Source organism: Chinchilla lanigera, unplaced genomic scaffold, assembly GCF_000276665.1.
Source record: "Chinchilla lanigera isolate Chin_1 unplaced genomic scaffold, ChiLan1.0 scaffold00027, whole genome shotgun sequence".
NCBI classification, from domain to species: Eukaryota; Metazoa; Chordata; class Mammalia; order Rodentia; family Chinchillidae; genus Chinchilla; species Chinchilla lanigera.
This window is the reverse complement of record NW_004955428.1, coordinates 18,142,670-18,164,124: the sequence shown is the minus strand read 5'-3', so window position 1 is coordinate 18,164,124 and position 21,455 is coordinate 18,142,670. Positions and strand designations below refer to the sequence as shown.

The window sequence follows — 21,455 nt, the reverse complement described above, 5'->3', positions numbered from 1 at the left end:
ATAGCTGGATTGAATAGGACCTCTAGTCCTAGTTTAGTGAGGAATCTCCAAACTGATTTCCACAGTGGTTTCACCAGTCTACACTCCCACCAGCAGTGGAGAAGTGTTCCTTTTTCTCCACATCGTCACCAGCATTTGTTATTGGTTGATTTCTGAATGACAGCCATTCTTACTGGGGTGAGATGGAATCTCAGTGTTATTTTAATTTGCATTTCACAAATGACTAATGATGTTGAGCATTTTCTCATGTATTTATTTGCCATTTTTATTTCTTTATCTGAGAACTGTTTTTTTTTTTTTTTTTTTTTTTTTCTTTTTTTTTTTTTGTCTTTGCAAACTCTCAAAGACAGACTCTGAGGAAAATCTTTCCTAAAACAATAAGGATTCTTTAAGAGAGCTCCTCTGAAATCACTTTTGATTTTTATATCTAAAATGATATGATCAAATATCTCTGGAGTTTCACATTTTTAAATAAAATAGTAAGTCAACATAATCTTTTAAAATTTTGTTCTAGGAGCAAAGTGAGAATATTATTACTGTACTTTCTTCCCAATCCCTCTCCCCTACCACACAAATATCTATAAACATATAAGCAAGACCATTTAACAGAAACCCCATTATCAAACTTACGGTTTAAAAACAGATACTGAAGTTGCTCACTTTTTCCTCAACTGAAGTGCTATTAATTCAATCATTGTGCAAATTTCATATTACTTTTAATTTTATTAAAATATATATAAACATAAAAATTGTGCTTACCTGCTTGGGTATGTAGAGTTTTAATTTTAGCATCCGGGGGCGTTTGGGGTTCTTCTGAGAAAGCATAACACATTGCTATTAGAAAATGAACTCCAGCAAGAAAAAGTAATTGCAATTATTTCAGTTAGAAAGAGAATATACTTACAGTAACTCCGTCCAAAAGCTTCTGTAAATCCAGCAGCAATTGCTCCAATTGGTCCTCTGTTTCCGTTGTAGAGCTTGAAGTAGGTGCACTGCTTGTGAGGAGTGCAAGAGTTAGTGCAATGCAAGACAAGACTAGCAGCTTGTACATTGTGGCAGCAGTTGAGGTTACTGTGAGTAGTGATTAGAGAGGATGATAGGAAGCTCTTCAACAAGAGAAGCAATTTATACTGTTAATTCTGGAAAAATAACATGGGGGTGTCATAATGTTTTACATATTACACATATTTTCAAAGACTCTACCTGTGTGGCAGAAAGCATTACCTTTGTTTTTCCTCCTCTGATGACTCTTTGGAATTTCTTTAAACCCCCATAAACTGAGTGAATGGATGTAGGTGAAATCCCTCTTGGTTACCTTAGCCCACACTTAGGCGGCAGTTTTAGTACATACAACTAACGCCTCTTGTGTGAAACAATTTTTCCTCTTTTCTTTAAGGGGGTGGAGAAACAAAAGTAACTCATGAAAATTTTCTCTTTGTCATAAGACTGTGCTGAATGTGTAAGCAGCGTGTTGTGGTGGACAAGAAGAGTAAATAGATGAAATGGATGCATTTTAGATTTGTTGATTAGACAGGAAGAATATTGGTTTCCTGTTTTAGGATGGTTTTACCTTTTATCTACACAATGAGCTAATTGCATACAATATGGCAGATTACTTCTTACACTGCTAGCTGCAGAAATATTAAGATACCTAAAAAGACTTGTTCAGTTGAGGTAATGTATTATTCTGTCTTAAATTTAAACTGTTTCTGTTAATGTTTAAATGTCTTAATGCCTGCTGTACTTTTAAAGAGTGTGATGTTTAACAAGTACTAAGAAACAATTCACATTCAACTATGCTGGCACTAGTTTTATAACAGACTTTATATGTGTCATATATACATCCATCCATGTTTCTAGTTATGTTTTCTCTGTAACTGATTTGGATTTGTTCTCTAAAACACCTGTGACATTTGAGTGCAGGAAGAGTGGTTATAAAATATGAGCAGATCAATATTTTTTCAGTTATTGAACTGGGTAGGATCCTTAGATGTGTTCACTCATCCGCAGTATGAAACATTAACTGGGTGAATGATGGTGTAGCTATGTACTTATAATCTGGAGAGAACTGAAGATAGCGTTTGCAAAGAGACTGCCTGTAACACCTCCATCTTACTGCATTATTTATTTCTAGTCTAATCTTTAAACAGACATTCGTTCATGTAGCCCCTAAAATGGCCCCAAGTGTACAGAAAGGGGTGGAGGAGTGTGAGGCACACAAACTGATTTAAACCTTACATCAACCTTTGAAGTGATAGTTCCCAGTTTGTCCCAGTGTGCCAATGAAAAACTGAGAATTAGAGAAATTAAGTACAATAACTTGTTCTAGATCACTGAGCTCTTACTGCCAGTATGAGGCAGAACAAGAATTTGAGATTACAATGTTCTGAGTCCAAAAGCTGCTTCCTTTACATTATATTCTTTCTCAACTTACATACAGTAGGAAAGAGAGATACCTAGACAAATGTAATCCTAGGTAAAATGTGGGTGTTTTGTCAAGAGAGAGGAATGCAAAGAATTTTGAACAGCAAACAATTACACAAAAATGAATTTTGACAATGAGGAGGGTAGGAAGGGCAGAAACGGTTAAACATTATAAGTAACACTCAGCCCTAATCTTTTACAAAGGACAGAGAAAATGGTTCGGTAATACTTATCTATGCATTGGACAATATTATAGAGAACATGAAATTTCCTTATAACAAATTAAGATAAGCATCATATTTCCTTAGGTGGAAAAATGAAGGAAAAACCAAGTTAAGGACAAGTCTGATGATTTTTTTCTGTCACCTAATATTTCAAAACATCTCTCTGACCTTCCAAATTAAAACACTAACATTGCTGTAAGAAGAACACTGTTGAGTGCATGTCAACTTTATTACACTTGTTTCACTTCTCTTCAGGCCTGTGTCTCATCCCAGCATCATCAGCTCAACCCTTTACCCTTCCAGAATGGAAGAATTCAGGCCCACACATTTTCCAGTGGGGACTTTTCCAGTGGGGTCTGTGATGTTCTCAAGGTCTTCATATTTCTATTTCTCCAGCTCTTCTATTAGAGAATGGGGTGCTAAATACATTTCTGGGAACTTGTAGAAAATTGAGTCTTTGGCCCCTAACTTATCTCTATTATTGTGTAATAGACACCAGCACAAAAGTTGGCCTTAGAATTTCTTTCTTGAAATGCTTGGGGAGAAAGCTATTGTACACTGTGGCATGCTTTCTATTTTTAACATGCCTGACACATAAGCTGGCTTTTTTTGGCTATCTGTGGTGGTGACATAATCATTACTAGACTGCTAGCTACCACATGTGTTCTACCCCTCACCTCTCCTTTCACCATGTAAAATTTTATTACTCAACAAGAAGGCATTTTAGTTGCTTAGCATTTTTTGTGACTCTGCTTCTTAGAGTTGAGTGATCCAAATCCTTTATGAAGGGTAGCCTCAGTTCCTGTATCTGCCTCCCAGAGGTTGGTCAGTCTGTTGCACATATTTTCCATCTATTAAAGCTGACTTTCAAGGACCCCACATGCCACAAGGACTTCTTCCTCCAATCTTCTTTCATGGTTTTGTAAAACCTTAATTTGGTCTTGAGCTTGATGCCTATCTTAATGTATCACTGGTCAGTTTCTCCAAAAGCTTCCTGGATTTTCAGTTCAGCTTCAGTTCTCTCTCTCTGAAATTAAGACATGCTGTTTGATGATGTTTAACATGCCATACAATCCAGAGAGAATTCCACTAGGAGTTTGAGTCTCTTGTAATCACAGATTTATGGATTTACAGAAATGTCACATTATGGAGTACAATAGATCTGATAAATAAATGTAGTCACCAACCAGTGCCTGAAGAAATCTACATTTTCACAGGAAACACAAAACTCCTAGCTGCTGTATGTGCTCTTCTGCATGGTAAATTTTACAGATGTTCACGATGTTTGGGGATGGCAGAGTTATTTATCCAGAACTTCTAATTTTGCAAAGGGCATTCAAATTCACTAACTCATTGAATCATATTTTACTGATAAGAAATCTGATGCATGCCAAGTTAAGTTCCTTGCCTTAAATCACATTCTTAATTAGAGGTGAAGTTAGAGCAAAAACACATCTTCCTGACCCCTTAGAATCTTAGCTGTTTCCAGGGGCTCGCTGGGCTACAGAGGACAGACTGTGTTTCACTGAGTCTGCTCCTCCATCTCCCTGCAACCTGGCTGTGATGGCTGACAAGTCGCACTACGCAGAATTCCCCTTCAGCTCAACTCCGTGTCTGACCAGCATGAGGATGTCTGTGAACTTAGAGCAGGTGAATCCACACAGTAGTACAAAGCTAGTTGTTGCTTGGGTTTTTTAGTATCTTTTTAGTGTACTTTAAGAATGCTGGAGCTTTCAGTGGCTCCTGACATTTCTCCTGTATGTAAAGTCGGAAGTGATTATATGACCTGTGGATGTCCACTGCCTTTAAAATGCCACATTCTGAGGCTGGCAGGGAAATGCTGAGCTAGGAATTGTTAGCATTGGCAGCCAAGAGACACCTTCCTACTTAAATGTGAGCATGGGGGTATCTTAAAAACCTTCAGAAATTTACTTTTTGTGTAAGTATGAGAGCCCTATGGCAAGTCACACAGAAATTACTAGAATTAGAATATGATGCTCTGACAGTAAGAGCATTCATGAGCACTTTAAGTTTATAAAACTTTCACATCCATTCATCTCATTTTACTTCCTTTAGTCTCATTACTTTGCAAAACAGTTTAAGAAATAATTGTCTGGGGGCTGGGGATTTAGCTCAGCGGCAAAGCGCCTGCCTGGCAAGTGCAAGGTCGTGAGTTCAGTTCCCGGTACCAGAGAAAAACCAAAAAAAAAAAAAAAAAAAAAGAAATAATTGTCTGTTTTTATGAGTTTCATACAGCCAGAATATTACTGTCTTTATACATGAAAAGTCACAGGTAAATATTAGCTTCCTGCTTGCCAAGATAAATGCTTTCATTAAACTCTTGTGAAAGTTCATCTGTTATTTACAGTCATTTAAGCTTATCTACATCTAACTGGTTTTTTTCTGTCTAATCTTATTTCTAAATTCTCTATTAACAGTTTGTTCTTTGCTCTTCTCCTATAGTGGCTTTGGGTATGCCACTGACAGAATCCATTGTTTCATCATCCCTAAATACTACATTTTTAAAAGATTCTAGTCTGATTGTTTGCTTTGAAACTTATGCTTTTATTTTCTGATTTTAAAATAATACATATTTATGTAGAAAATTTTGGAAATATAGAGAAGCTTTAAAAATATCAAAAAACAAAAGTCAACTATAATCTCACCCACTGGAGATAACCATTGTTGACACATTCTACTTCACACTTCTGCAGATCAAGGCAAATTTATTATATAATCAGATCAAGGCAATGTTATTATATAATATAGTAATGCTAGAGAAGAGGTAGTCAAGCAAACCAACACTGTCAGAACCATGGAGATGTGAGGAGGAGCCCGCCTCTGTGAATTAGATGCACCTGTAGCTCCTGCTGTGGAGACAGAAAGCTTTCCCATCACCCTGTGGTAACTCTACTTTTTATATGAGTGGAGGTTTTAGCAGCAGCTGATAGGGGACTAATTTTTAAAATGTAATTGTGAAAATATTTTTAAATGACTCAAAATGTACAAGTACAAGTGTATATGCATTTCATTCTTAATTCTCTTCTCTGTTCTTGACCTGTCTCAGGGTGGTCCCACAATTTTAGGCAAATAGTACTGGATTCCCCACAAGAGAAGGTCAGGATTTATGCAGAATTCATTTCAGCTCTCAGAACAAGGTTGTTTACAGATTAACACACACGGAATTTCCTCCCCTCTCTGTCATAAGGTTGGGTATTCTGTTTCCTACAGCTTGGATTAATAGGATAGAATTCATGTAGATCATTAACGTCAGATGTCATTGAGGATAATTATGGGTACAGTTGTTAAGAGCCGTAGAGAAGATAGAAAATAAAGGCAGTAAGAATCTTTAACATAACAATTTATTAAAGTTAGTTTGCCAAATTGAAGGCTAGGAATAAAGCAGAGAAAAAGCGCTTCGTGGTGTAAAACTGTCAGAAGACAATAGAAAGAACAGTACCAAGAATTGTTCAGATTTTTCTTATCAGCATGGCTGTCATGTCATTAGTTCCGGTTCTGACGTCTTGAGATAGCAATCTATCTCTTAAAGTTGTCTGCTTATTGGTATACTGACTTCGAGTTAGTATTCAAACACTAGGAAATTGTGTTTCTGGTCTGAAACAATTTTGGAAATTCTGAGTCTCAATCCTAATCAGTCCCTTTTATTTGAGTTTCTAATACTGCTTATCTTCTATGTTGCTTCCAAGAGACCTACCACTGGCCTTCAACCAATGGCAGGGCCCCTTTTAGAAGCATTAGGAGAGGAATAATTTGATTAAATATCCTGAGTAAGTTTATTAAATAATTAGAATTATCAGAATGGAGAAAAATGTAATCCTCAGTTGAGTATATAAGAACAAGCTCTCCATCCCAGCTCCACTTAATCTAGAGCTCTGCAGAACATCTTAAATACCTCACTTTCTTTAGGTACAGAGAAATTTTAGAAAGTAATCTCCTAATTCCTATGCAGAGATTGCTAATCTTCTGCTAATATTAATTCCCCTTTCCTAATTAGAGTAAGAATACTGGTTTTCAGCTGGACATATCGCTGCTCCCCATTAAAGGCCACATTCTCTGATTCCCCTTTGCAATTTGGCGTGGCCATGTGAACAGTGGCTAGACCTCTGATCGCTCTTCTGGACCTGGAGAACAGGGTAGCATACTCGAGAGATGGCAGAACTGGGAGCTAGGACACAGACAACTTCACAGAGCTTCTAATCAGTTCTGATTCTTTCATTCCTGAGACAGAAACTAACACCTTACTTAAGACACTTTTATTTTGGGTTCCTCATTGTACCAGCCAGCTTTCTGTGATGATAACCAAATATTGAGACAATTAATTTATAAAAAGGGAATTTTCTGGCTAACAGTTCTGCAGGTTCCAGTTCAACATTGAGTGGCCCCATTTCTTTTTTTATAGGCATTTGCCATACTATTTATTAATATTCATACTAATATAAAATCATTAAATTTATTACTATGAAGTACATAGTGCATGTTTACTGTAGATGTTTATATTCATCTTGGCCAGTAGGTACATATACATAACACAGCTTGTTTCTTTTTGTAATCCCCTTCCCACCTACCATCTCTAAATCCCTTTCCCCCATTTTCATTCTTATCAATGTTATTATCTCTGGCCACACCAGAGATAATTGTGGTTATTAGGTTCCCTTACATGGCCTATCTTAATACTTACTATTTCCCCTTCCTCTCTCCCTCTTCCCATAGTCATCTGGACCTCTGGCCATTTGAAAGAGATTTATCCCTTTGTTTCCACCTATCCATCCTTTACTTTGGTCTTTGTATTTTGCCTTACTCAAATGAAAAATGACCGAAGTATTTGAACTTGTGTGTCGATTTATCTTACTCAATATTATATCTTCCAGGTGCATCCATTTTCCTACAAATGTCTCTGATTTATTGTTCCATATAGCCAAGTAGTACTCCATTATAGATCAGTACCACATTTTCTTTATCCACTCATCTGTAGAAAGCCATGCAGGCTACTTCCAGGGTTTAGATATTATGAACTGTGCTGCTATAAACATTACTATGCATGTATTCCTATAACATGATGTCTTTAACTCTTTGTGGAACATACCTAGAAGAGGGATAGGTTGTTCTTTGAGAATTCTCTTTACTGATTTCCATAATGCTTATACTAGTTTACATTCCCACCAAAAATATAAAAGGGTTTCTTTTCAACTACAGCTGTACAAGTATTTGTCATTCTTTGACTTCTTGATGGTTGCTTTTTTTTTTTTTTGGTATAAGATGAAATCCTAAGGTTGCTTTAATTTGCATTTCTGTAATGGTCAAAGATAGTGAACAGTTTTTCATATGTTTGTTGCCATTTGTACTTCTTCTTTGGAGAACTGTCTGTTCATTTCACTTGCCCATTTTTGATTGGGTCTTTTATTTTAGGTGATCTAATTTTTTGAGTCTTTTATAAATTCTAGATATTAGTCCTCTGTTTAAGGAATAGCTGACAAAATTTCTTCCCATTCTTGTAGGTCACCTCCTTACTAATTGATTCTTTTGCTATGCAGCTTTCTAATTTGATGTCATCCCATTTGTGGATTGTTGCTGTTATTTCTCGTGCAATTGAAGTTCTGTTTAGAATGTTCTTGCCTTCCCCTATATCACAGTTAGTCAACACCTCTCAGTAATACCTCTCAGTGTTAATGGCCTCATCACTTCAATTAAAATACACTGATTGGCAGACTGGATTAAAAAACAGAATACAATAGTCTGTTGCATTCAAGAAACTCATCAAATCTAAAGAGATATTCAGAAACTAAAAACTCAAAGGGTGGAAAGCTATATTTCATGCTCTAGGACTCCCAAAAGAAGAAGGGCTAGCAATTTTAATCTCAGGCAATGGAAACTTCAAGCTAGAACTTATTGGAATAGACAAAGGATGTCACTACATACTAGTTAAGGTAATAATCCAACAAGAATAGCTATAAATATTTATGTACCAAATACTAGAGCACCAAGCTTCATGAAACAAATACGACTGAAAATAAAAGATTAAATAAATACTAACACAGTCATATTGAGATATATTGATACTTCACTTTCACAAAGAGAAATCTGCTAAACAAAAATCAGTAAGGAAATATCAGTGCTGCAGCACACCCTGAATATATGGACCTAGTAGATATCTATAGTGTATGCCAACCTATTTCAATAGAGGATGCATTGTTTTCCGCAGCATGCAGCATTTTCTCCAAAATAGTTCACATACTGGTCCACAATGCCTGCTTAAATAAAAATAAAATAATTGAAATCACCCCATGTTTACTATCAGACCACTGTACAGTGAAAATAGAAACCAACCACAAAAGAAACCACAGAAAGTTTACAAGCATTTGAAAACTTAATAACACACTCATGAACACGCAATGAGTTAAAGCAGAAATTAAACAATTTCTGGAAGTTAATTACAATCCCTGTACAACACACTGAAACCTGTGGAGCATGATGAAAGCAGTCGGTTCTAAGATGGGAATTCACTGCAATCAATGCTCACACTAGGAAAATAGAGTGAGCTCAAACAAGTAACTTCTTGAGGACCCTTAAGATAATTCAGAAACCACAAACCAAGCCAAACCAAAATTGAGGAGGGAAATCATAAAGATTAGAGAAGATATCAATGAAAATGAAACTAAACAAATGCGAAGAATCAACGACTTGGAGAGCTGGTTCTTTGAAAGAATAAACAAAATAGATAACCCTTTAGCTAAACTTACCAAGAGAAAGAGAAAAACTCACATCAATGCAATTAGAAATAAAAAGGGCAAAGTCACAACAGACACTGTTAAAATCCAGAAGATACTGAGTAACTACTACAAAAAATTGTATTCCAACAAATTGGAAAATCTTTAAAAAATAGATAACAAAATATTAGTGAATAGAATGCAACACATCATTGAAAAGATCATACATACATCATGACCAAGTAAGTTTCATCCCAGAGCTGCAAGATTGGTTCAAAATACACAAATCAGTGCAAGTAATTTACTACATAAACAAAAGCAAGGTCAAAAACCATATGATCATATCAATAGATGGCAAAAAGGCTTTTGACAAAATCTAACACCCCTTCATGATAAGGTCCTGAAGAAAGCAGGTATAGAAGAATCATACTTGAATCCGATAAAGCTATTTATGATGGCCAACATATTAAATATGTAAAAACTGAAGACATTCCCCCTAAAATCAGAAACAAGACAACGATGTACATGATCACCAATACTATTCAACGTATCACTAGAAACATTAGCCAGAGCAATCAGGCAAGAGAAAGAAAAGGGACACATATAGGAAAGGAACTCAAATTATCATTATTTGCAGATGAGATGATACTTTACATGGGAAACCTAAAGAAGACAGAAAAAACTTAGAATTAATAGTCAATCTCAGCAATTAACAGGATAAAAATCAACACACAAAAATCAATAGCATTTGTGTACACCAGTAATAAACTCAAGGAGAAATAAAATGAAAACAATACCATTCATGGTAGCATCAAGAAAAATTAAATTCCTAGGAATTAACTTACCAAAGAAGTGAAAGACCTCTACAAAGAAAACTATAGTACTCTAAAAAGGAGATTAAAAAAGATATCAAAAAATGTAAAGATGTCCCCTGGTCCTGAATAGGCAGAACCAATATTGTCAAAGTGGCCATACCTATTCAACAGATGGTGCTGGGAAAATTGGCTATTTGCAGAGGATTAAAGCTAGGCCCATATCTCTCACCATGTACTAAACTAAAATCAAAATGAATCAAAGATCTAAACATTAAAACAGAAACACTGAACCTACTGTATTGTGGAATAGGTAAAACACTTGGAGTGGACGCACTTCTTTTGGCTTCAAGTGAAGACAGCACACTATGGCAGGAGCGCATAGTGGCTCATGAGCACATAACCACATGAACCTGGAAACAGAAAGAGGAAGAGGAAGGGCAAGATGGAGGTCACCGGATCCCCAGTGAGGACACTCCCACACAGGAACTAAGGACTTCTCACAAGAACACACCTCTAAAAGATTCCACAATTTACAAGTAGTGCTCTCCTGGGACCATGTTTTTTACACATGGAGACTACTCATGCAAACCATAGATTTAAACACCCTAGCAGTACACTGGGCCTTATTCTTTTCAGAAAATACTATTTGTTTTGTAAATGCAAACTGTTTTAAGAATTTTGCTAAATATCATCACGGGCTATGGAAATATAAAAAAGAAGATTAGCTATCCCCGACCTATAGAACTTTATATTTTAGGAGAAAAAACAGACATATCTAAGGATGTTCCTATATAAGACAATAACTGTAGGGGGATGGGTAGAAGTTAATTCCCAAGTGTAAAACTTAGCTTCTACTGACATAAAATAGATATATAGATTAATGGAATGGAATTGAAGTAAACCCTAACATTTATGGTCAATTAATTTTGACAAGGATGCCAAAATAATGCAATAGGTGATGCTTTTCAGTAGATGATGCTGAAGGATTAGTTATCTACACATGAAAAAACTGAGTTTGAACCCAATTCACACCATATAAAAACATTTGCTCAAAATGGATCATAAGCATAAATGAACTAAAATTGTAGTAAATGAAAATTATATCCTTTAACATATCAGTATATTTGAATGCTTGCTAAGTATATATGTGTATATATAATATATATAACATTAAATATATAATTAAGTTTAATAGTACATTTTAGATGCACATAATGATCATATTCATCATAGGGAATTTGTGCTTGTACATGATATAGTTTTAATTCTCTATTTTTCCTAGTCCCCTCTCCTTCCTTCAACCCATCTTCCCCTACCTATTTACAAAGTTTTGTTTCCACGCGAGGTCATGAGTTCAATTCCTGATACTGGAAAAAAAAACAAGAAAAACCAAAAAGTTTTGTTTCCATTTTATCCTTTTTAAAATCTTTTTTTCCTCCCACTGTAGTACTTCCTTTTTAACAATTTCTTCCCATTTCACAATACCTATTGTACATTTTCATCCTTATTTACTCTTTCAGTTTCTCACATAAAGGAGACAATGCATTGTTTACACATGTGAGTCCAATTTATTTCACTAAATATATACAAAGAATCAATAACTAGGATCTCATCCTATTAAAAAGCTTTTGCACAACAGAAGAAATCACCAACAGAGTGAAAAAACGAACCCAGAGTGGGAAAAAATTTTAGCTAGTTGTCCTTCAGACAAAGGACTTATATCTAGAACATATAAAGAACTGAAAAAAAATCAGACCTCCCAAACTAAAAGACCCAATCCAAAAATGGGCACCTGAGATGAATACACACCTCTCAGATAAAGAAGTATATATGGCAAATAAATATATGAAAAAATGTTCAACATCACTGGTTATTAGAGAGATACAAATTAATGCAAATATATTTTAAGTAACTGTACTAGCAAATACTGTAAAAAAGTGGCAATGCTTCCAGAAAAGATAGAAACCACCTCACATGCTGCCTGCAAGCATCTCAACTCTAGATAACAAATACACCAGGTCTCTGCATGAGCAGGCAGGCCAAATGTTTGACTACCCCAATCTTTGAATGAGTAACAAGAAGCAGAACTTGGTGGGTGAAAGAAAACTAAAGAGGATGCAGAAATTACATGTGCGTGTGGTAGATGTGTGTATATGCCATTAGCTCACATGCTGTATATTTGCTTTGTATTTTAATTAAGCTCACATTTGAAAATTGTGTGGTTTAACCTACATAGCTGTATCTCACTTCCTCTTGAAATTCCGAAGGGTCTTTTCTTCTTGCACTGTGATGTCCTTTGCATGCACTCTGCCATTGGGATGCCATCTGCAGAGGCCAAACAGATGAGGCTGCCTGATCTTGGATTCTCAGCCTCCAAAACTGTGAGCTGCTCAAACCAAATAATAATAGTCATTCTTGTCTCCTCTCTTTCTCCTGTACCCCATATTCAGTATGTCAAAAAAACTTCTTTGTACAAAAAAATTTATTTGTTCTGTCTTTAGAGCTTACCTTCGGTCTGCCATTTCCAAACACAGCAGTCTCTACTACCGTAAGTCACTATCATCATTTGTTTGACTTTTTCAGTCATTCTAATTGGAGCCCCTCCCTCCAGTTCCCTCAATTATTGATTTGCTTTTCACACAGGAGATGCAGGTATCATCCTCAGATCTAAGTCAATTATGTTGCTCTACCAAGAACCAGCAAGTGGCTTCCCATTTCATCAAAAGTAAAAGCCAACATCATTAGCTGGCCTTCAGGAAGCCTCTCACCTGACTCCAGTAGTGTCTCTTCTCACTGTTTCCACTCTCACTGCCAATCACACTTTACTCCTACTGCTCTGTGAACAAAAGAGCATATGTTAGCTTCAAGTACACTCTTCCCTCTGCACGAAAGCTCCTCACCCAATAAATATCCTTGATTTATTCCCTCACCTTCTTCATCCTTTGATCAAATGTTCTCTTCTCATTGAGCTGTTTTCTCATCTTATTACTACTGGTCCCCCCAGGAAGGAACTATCTCCCTTCCTGGCTTCTTCTCCCTCTATGACTTATTATCACTTTCCAATACACTGCCTAATGTTTTCATTGTTTAATGATTGTGTAAGTTCTTCTATTATAATGTAAACTTTGTTAAGGAAGATATTTTTGCTTTTTGTATAATAAAAACCTAAAATAGTACTTGGCATATAGTTGTTACTCAAAAATGTTTGCAGAATGTCATTTTAGCAAAGTGGGATTCTTTTTCTAAGTACCATAGAAAGCTGTTGATGGATTCTATATTCATATTTTATAGCGATTCCTTGAATAGTGTTATCAGGAGAGAATTGGAACTATTCAACAACGGGGTGCTTTCCTTTTCTGAGATTAAAAAGTTCATGATACACTCTGGTGCATGTACCTAGCTTAGGAAGACAATATATCATTTCTTTGATAAATGGTTTCATTAATTAAATGAAAGATAAATTCTACTTTTATTTTCCAATTTGTGGTATGATGTTCAGCAATAGGTTTGTGTGCAAATTTATCATTTGATGATGAGTTATTTAGAATGAAACAGTGGTGTTGTACAGTGTGGAACCGGCAAGAGTTTTGAAAATTTTATTAGGGGAAGTTATAGTAGAACAGAAAATGTGTACAGTAATCTCCTTGCTATTCTGAAACAAACTATTTTATCATGAAATCTCTATTCACCAAGGAGATTACTAATGTTTTCTTCTTAAAGCTCAACATACCCCTTGGTAGGTGATTTTTTATAGAGTTCTGGAGAGAAGGAGTTTCTGCATCTCAGGAAAGTCAGTTCCTGAATTCTGAGGCTGTAGAAAAATGTGTCTTCTGAATAGACCAATTTTTGAAAACATCAAATCCTTATAAAAAAAATTTTTTTTAAAATCTTATTTTAGTATTTTTAGTTAACTTATACTTTCTGTAATCAAATGTATATTCCATGTTTGTCTTTTGATATTTATCTATGATCTGAAATGAAAAATTTGCTCTTTTATGGAGCTCTTGCATTTGGAAGTCACCCTTCCAAATGATATTTTTTTTCTATGGGATTGTTACATATTTCAGAAAAAAAATTTACACTGGGACATATAAGTAGGTATTTCATAATAATAGTTACATAACTTTCTACTGTCTGTTAATCTGTATATTGCTAATTTTCCAGGCAAAAAGAACCTTAAGTGCTGTTGTCTTAGATTAGACACCTGAATGAAGAACTGCCCTGGTGAACATAGTAGTCAAAGGAAAACTTCTTAAATTAGTCACCTATTTGTGACTCTGGTTAATTTTTCAAACTGTTCTTTACATTTCATGAAAGTTCTTACTTTAAATAATACTGAAATTATTTCACCTTGACATCCTTAAACATTAATTCCAGAGTAGGATGATAAGACTGAATTCATAGATAAAAGGAAATAATGCTTATTAATGTAAGATTGTATTTACATTACAGAGAACCATAACTTCTCAAGTTGATTACCACAAGGTACATGGGCTGAAGTTTGTTTACCTTAACACACAAGAATGACAGCTGTGGATAGAAATCTCACTTACTGCTTCTCCTTTCTGTTGAAGTGTGTGCTTTAGGTTGGAATGCTCTCTCCATCTTGTCAAAACAGAGGCAAACCAATTCACTGTCATTCACTTTCATCTTCAACATCTGTAGTCTTTATAGCAGGTTAGCAAAAACTCACTGTAGTAAAAATCATTTACTCCTTTCGAATATCCATCCACTAATCATTTCAGTGGATTTCCACATTGCTTATCATAAAACTTGGGCTTAAATTTTTACCCAAGTCAGAAATAAGTCAGTAAGTAGAAACAGAGTAGGCAAAACATTAAATTTATTAAATTAAGGAAGGAAATGGTCAGTCTACTGCCCCCAAATTTACTTTATTATTCAATCTAAATTGTACTACCTGACTTTTCTTCTGTTGTCCCAGATAAGTAACAGGCGGGCTTGCAGGTGTGGAGAAATCGGCACTGGTAAGTTTGAGAGCAAACTCATTTCCCCTTCTCAGATTCCCTCCTCAGAGAAGTTCACATCCCGAGCAAAAGCAACCCTCTCCCCAACTGAGGTCAGTGTGAGATGGAAGAAGGAAGGAAAAGATGAAAACCACCATACATCAGAGAGATTTATATACCGCATGAAGGAGTAGTTACTGAAATAGCTATTGTCTTTTTTTTTTTTTTTTCTCCAGGACTGGGAACTGAACTCACGACCTTGCGCTTGCCAAGCAGGCACTGTGCTGCTGAGCTAAATCCCCAGCCCCTCTTTTTAAATTTTAATTCTGTCTGCAAAATGTGTGTAACTCAAAAATCTTTCATAACGAGGGTACTATATTTCAGTTTACAACTAGACCACCTGAAAAGGATAGTTCAATAGTAAGTAAAACTAATTTCTAAGAATTCAAATGATTTGAGGCATTACTACTATTTGACACAGATGAAAGATGATACTCGAGCTGAAGCCCAAGGTTAACAGATGTAGTGCTCCACCCTCAATTTGCTGGGGTACTGATTTTAAGCTGAAGATAAATTGAGGCAAAGTAGATAAAAAGAAATGCTCTTTGCCCTCCCTCTATTTACCTAAAGCCGGGTCCTAAATTTGTAAAGGCATCCTCCTTGTTCTCTACCAGGAAGGACAGAAATTAGTCAGTAGGGACAAGTCTAGACCCTTAGCTTAGAAACAACACCAGAGAGCTTTATGTATAAATCTTCCTAAAACAAACCTTATCTCCCATTCATTCCCCCATATGTTTACTTTCCCAAAATTTGTCACCCTAGGAGTTCCTTTGTCATATCATTTCTGTACAAGTGCATCATCGTTTTTTAAAGTGCTCTAGTACTTTACTCTAACCAACCCTCTGAGTTACTCCTCACCATGTGCTCCCAAGTGTGTGCATGCAATGCACGTGTTAATAAACTGTTGTTTGAAAGAAAGGTAAACTCTTGTTTGTTTCCTCATATAAATCTATCTTTTATCAGTCAAAAAACCCTAAGATAGAAGAAAAAGAATTTTTTCCTCCCCAACAAAGAGAAGACTTTTTTTACTAATTAGGATGCTTTTGATTGTAAGAAGAATCAAATGGCTAAAGCAGTAATTTATTGTCTCCCATAGCTGGAAGTCTAGAAGTTGATTAATTCATTAGCTTAATGTCATCTTTCTGTTTTTCCATTCTGTGGCCTACACAACTGTCTGTGTGCTAAGTTGTAACTTGGCTGCCAAAAAGCAATATGCTTCCTTGCTTATCTCTGCCAGCAGAACTAAAGAAGGGAAAGCTATCTTCTGATTTGTTTTTGGCAATGCAGTCATCCCTCAGGGTTAGGGTGGGTCCTATCCCTGGACCCTACTCCCACCCCCTCAGGTTCTGAAATATGCAGACACTCAAGCTTCTTAGACAGAATGTGATATGTGCACATAACTTATGAACACTGTCCTGCTTTCTTTCTTTCTTCCTCTAGACAGGCTCTTACTCTGTTACCCACAGCTGACCTCAAACCCAGTTCTCTTTCCTCGGCCTCTCGAGCACCTAGTATTACTTACAAGGTGATGCCATTGCACCTAGCTCTCCCACACATTTTAAATCATCTGTACATTATATATAATATATAATTCAGTGTGAATGCTATATAAATATTTGTAACACTATGTTATGTGTGGAATAATGAGAAGAAAAAGAAAGTCTGTACATATTCATTACAAGTGCAATTTATTCTGAGTATTTTCTAGTCGTGCTCATTTTAATCCATAGGTACAGAGCCCACAGATATGGAGGGCACATTATCCTGCATTCTGAAATACTTAGATTTCTAGGTTACTTGCTTCTGGCCAGCTTCTAAAGCTAATAGCCACAGTTAGGAATATTTCCCAGGCAATCTTTATGCTTATGTTCTAGCAACAGACTTCTCTCTTCTCGACAGTTCTCTTGTCCCTTATTTTAAAAAAATTGTCCTTGAAGCATTCTGAAACAACAGTTTGTGGAGAGAGGCCCCACCTATAATGTACTTCCTGAAGCCAGGCAGCAGGTGAGCGAATGACGAATGAGAGGTACTGGGAAGAGAAAAGGTTATCAGGGCTTGATTTATAGTTGTAATATTACCTCCTGCTTAATCTCCTACCTCTTGGCATGTTTTTGTCTTTGCTTTTGTTTTTCAGCCAGCACAGCCCTGAATCGTTGGCCTTTCAACAAACTTGGGTTACAGACCACAGACAAAAAGGGCCTCTCAGAAAAGAGCTGTATTTTCTTCCCTTCTCTGCTATCACGTGAGACACTCCCCCATCCCAGCTTCTCTCTTTTTTGATAAGGATTTACTAGGGCAGCAAGAAGCAACTGGCTCATTCTCATGTTTCAAATTTTTCCTGTCATTTCCCTGAATATTGCAACCTTGTAAAAATACATCTGCCAACTGAGGTACATAGTTTTCACTACCTGCTTCTCAATCAAGCTTCTAGAGCCCCTCAAGTAGGAATAATAGCAGGATGATCTTTGCCATAGCCTCATGTTCTTTACTCAAAAAATTTCACATCCCATATTAGGTCTGAGAGTTAGAGCACCTCAGCTTTAGGTAGCCGAATTCTGTGCCGAATTGGATTCTCTTCTGTCATAAATAATAAAAACCATGCTTCAAAGGGTTAGTTCCTGGAATTTTCCCTTTAATAGTCTTGGACCACCGTTGACTGGGTTACTAAAAGAGCAGGAAGTGAGACAAGTAACAGGTAACACTTAAGTAATGCAATAAAGCAAGAGGAACTGTCAGTGTCATTTAGGAAATATGTGAGGTTGAGAGTAACATAGCCTCAATATAGTGGCTTAAACAAATGCAATTTTATTTGTGTCACATAAAAAATCTGACCACATATATCTACTTGTGTTGGTTTAGCAGCTTGACAATATGTCTGTGGTTAGTTAGTGTCTGTGGTTGTCAGCTGTGCATGCATGTGTACGTGTGTGGTTGTGTGAGGTATTTCCTCATGGTCACAACATGGCTACTGCAATTCCAGATAACAAGTTTATATTTTAAGCAGGAAGATGAAAAAAGAGTAATCATAATCATATTGTTAGCCAGAACTAATGTCCATAGCTACCTCTGCTGGGAGATGGCTGTGGAGACAGGGTCTGGGTAAACTGCAACACAATGTCTGCAATACAACATAAGCTAGATAAAGTGTATAAGCATATGCAGTTCAATGCAGAATAATTTACTTTTTCCCAGAAACTGAAAGCCGGTTTATATGGGTGGTGATAAGCATAAAAATTTAAGTATGTCCAGACACCCAGCCTCTCCGTCCCGTAAGAATGCTTCAGGCTGCCCTGCGGTGGCTCCCTTGGATTCAGTAGACTGTGCATTCCATGGCCCTTCTACCTTGCGTTTTCAGCCTGAGCTCCTGAGTGCCCTGAGTTCCTGTCCAGAGAAGTCCAGTTGGCTTGGAGAAGCGAGTTACAATAGAAGTGCAGGAAACTGTGGTTTCCTTCTTTCCTGTTACCCCACAAACAGTCTACAGGACCTGTTCTCATAACCTCTTCACCTGCGATATACAGATGTCCAGTGTAGGACCCAAGCGTTTTTTCCTTTTGTCCCTACAGGGGCCCTTGTTTGGTTTAGAACTGGCAAGTTCTAACAATCCTGATGGAGAGGACTTTGTCTTCCTGCCAAAACCTCCAAACTTGTCCCCTTCTTTGCTTCACCTTTCTTCTTTCTTATAATCTCTACAGCTCACTGGGTAGTGGGGATGAGGAAACTGCAGTAGAGGGAGGAAGGATTATAGCAAAGTGGGCCGGGCATAGTGGCACATGCCTATAATCCCAGCTCTGGGAGGGTGAGGCAGAGGGTCAGAAGTTCAAGACTAGTCTGGGCAATTTAGCATGATATCTCAAAGCAAAAAAGAAAAATGGATGTGGATGTAGCTCAGTAGTGAAGTGCCCCGGGTTCAACTTCCAGTCTCAAGAAAGGAAGAAAGGAAAGAAGGCAGGGAGGAAAAGCTAAGGAAACTTCAGTTTGGCCTTCTGTCTTGCTTTTTTCCCCATTAAGTATAAGAGTTGTACACAGAATAGAGCAAGCCTAGGGAATCTACTTCCCGTCCTTCACAATTCATAGGCCAATCCTACTCTGAACAGAGAATAGATGAAAGCTGTCTTCTTGTATCAAGCATAGTGCAGCTTCTTGGGGACCCCAGAGTGGTTGGAACCATGGCAGCAAGTAGAGGGATGCTGCCATCTGTTGCCTTCCATTGCTGCCTTGTCTCTGTCCACAGAGCATGACTTCCCTCATATCAACTGCCTTTCTGAGTACCTTCTAGAAAGAAGCCGTGAAACCCCAGCCATCCACTTTAGACACAGTGGTTCTGCTCTAAGGCAAATAGAAATGGAAAATTACTCTAGTTCTGAGTCTGGAGAGCAAGCTAAGGGTGTTTCACAACAGACCTGGGGGGAAAATGGTACACACTTGCATTTTTCTAAAACGAGATGTGACATACAAGTAGAAAATCAGCATCAGAGATATATATTTCAGGAAACATGCGCCCCTGAAATCACATGGTGCTTCCAATGTGGTGAGAATTAAAGTAGCAGGAAGTATCCAGATCTAGAGAAGTTAGGTGTCCAGAAATCCGTGCACTCCACTTTTTTTAAATGTAAGATTTGAGTTTAAAATAGAAATGGCTTATGTGAAGGGACAAAATCCCAATAAGGCCTTTTTGCATTCCAGTGCTGGATGTGTTATGCATTTGCCAGACTCAGAAGACTGTTTCCTGGACCCTTCAGTAGCATTTGTGTCCTAGCAGTCTCTCCGTACTATCTGTGGTTGAGATGTATAGTGTCCCTGGTTTTATTTTATTTATTTATTTACTTTACTTTTTTTTTTTTTGGTATCAGGAATCGAACTCAGGACCTTGTGCTTGCCAGGCAGGCTCTTATGCCTTTGAGCTATACCCTCTGCCCTCTGTCCCTGATTTTAAAACACATTCAGATTCCCTGAATAGGTGGTCAACTGCTCAGGAGTGAATCCTAAGGTAATACAAGGAAAAAAGGGAAGAAATCTCTGAACGGCATTCAGCTCATTTCACTATCTCCAGACAGAGAACAACCAAAATCTTTCACACAAATGGCCCTTTGGTTGAATTCTCTGCACCTAGCAATAAAGAGTCCAGAGCTTGTGTTTTTAAGGTCTTGATTAGAAATTACTGCATGTTCATTTTTGGAAGATAGAAGGTAGAAAAAAGTACAAAGAAGACAAAATATTACCTATAGCCCACGTGCCCAACAATTTCACCTGCCGTGCTCCTCTTAATTCATCATGATCCTTACAGAACTGGGCTGACAACCACATCCATAGTTTTGTGCATGCTAAACATTCACCCTACCACTAAGGTAGATCCCTAACCTCCAAAATCATAATTTTGTATTTTGCTTTTTTCACCTAACGTTACCAGTTTTATGTCATAATAGAGTGTCATAGATGTATAAGGAATCATTTTTCTTGTTTTATCTAATTCTCTTTATTCCTCTTCAAGTCTCATCAACCCAGCTTTCAATTTTATCTGGTGGTCCATGTCAGCCTGCTTCACTGAGTTTCCTCTTTCTGTAACTATTATTTTACTCAGGTAGCTTGAGATTAGTAAACATGTTTTGAAAAACTCCAGTCCTGATACACTATCTATTTTGGATCATGGACTTTTTAGGTGAGAATGTACAGGTTTATTGGGTGTACCTTTTTTGGTTCCTTCAGGAGTGTTTGTCCTGGAAGATCAACATAGTGGCTTTCCTCTAAATTTGCATCCTACCTCGCTTGCTCACAGTGAGACAGTGTTGTTTGTGGTGAAGCAGGGTTTTGGTTCACAGTTGTATGCTGGTATTCCAGGGATTGCCTCTTCCAGCTTTGCCGTTTAGTTAGAATTGCTCTGTCTTTCAATTTGCAAGATTTTCAAAGAATAGTGCTAGATCTTAGAGTAGAATAGGTATTGGTAAGTGGCTTTTGACCTGTAACCCAGTTTTACTTACGTTTATCTCATCTGAAACCACCACGACTTCATCTTCTTACTATTAATAGGTTGGGTGTCGGTTAACTGACCTTTCTACTGAAGCCATAATTATCAACTAATTTATCCTTAGATTGTCTAGCATATCTAGCTCAGGGTTGCTTGCAGTCACTTTTATCATCACATTTAGCTGCATCAAAGCCTAATATTACTAGGCAAACACATTCATAAGTCAGTGTACTGGTTAAGCATCCCTAGTTACAAAATCCAAACTGTAAAACTGTAAACTG

General features: G+C 37.0%; 1 protein-coding gene and 1 long non-coding RNA gene across 2 annotated transcripts in view; one reads left to right on the top strand and one right to left on the bottom strand.

The window, feature by feature from the left end:
* Positions 1 to 1,115, bottom strand: part of Il2 (interleukin 2) — a 5,148-nt gene extending 4,033 nt beyond the window's left edge. The window contains exons 1-2 of the mRNA XM_005386770.1: positions 905 to 1,115; positions 760 to 813 (exon numbers count right to left, since the gene is read on the bottom strand). Coding sequence (XP_005386827.1) covers positions 760 to 813; positions 905 to 1,051 — 201 coding nt within the window. The 5' untranslated portion in view covers positions 1,052 to 1,115. The remainder of the gene's footprint in view (positions 1 to 759; positions 814 to 904) is intronic.
* Positions 1,116 to 12,476: 11,361 nt separating this feature from the next.
* LOC106148758 lies at positions 12,477 to 12,911 on the top strand. The gene is made up of 3 exons (XR_001234429.1): positions 12,477 to 12,569; positions 12,690 to 12,736; positions 12,832 to 12,911. It is a non-coding gene; the product is annotated as an uncharacterized LOC106148758 (long non-coding RNA).
* The last annotated feature ends 8,544 nt before the right edge of the window (positions 12,912 to 21,455 follow it).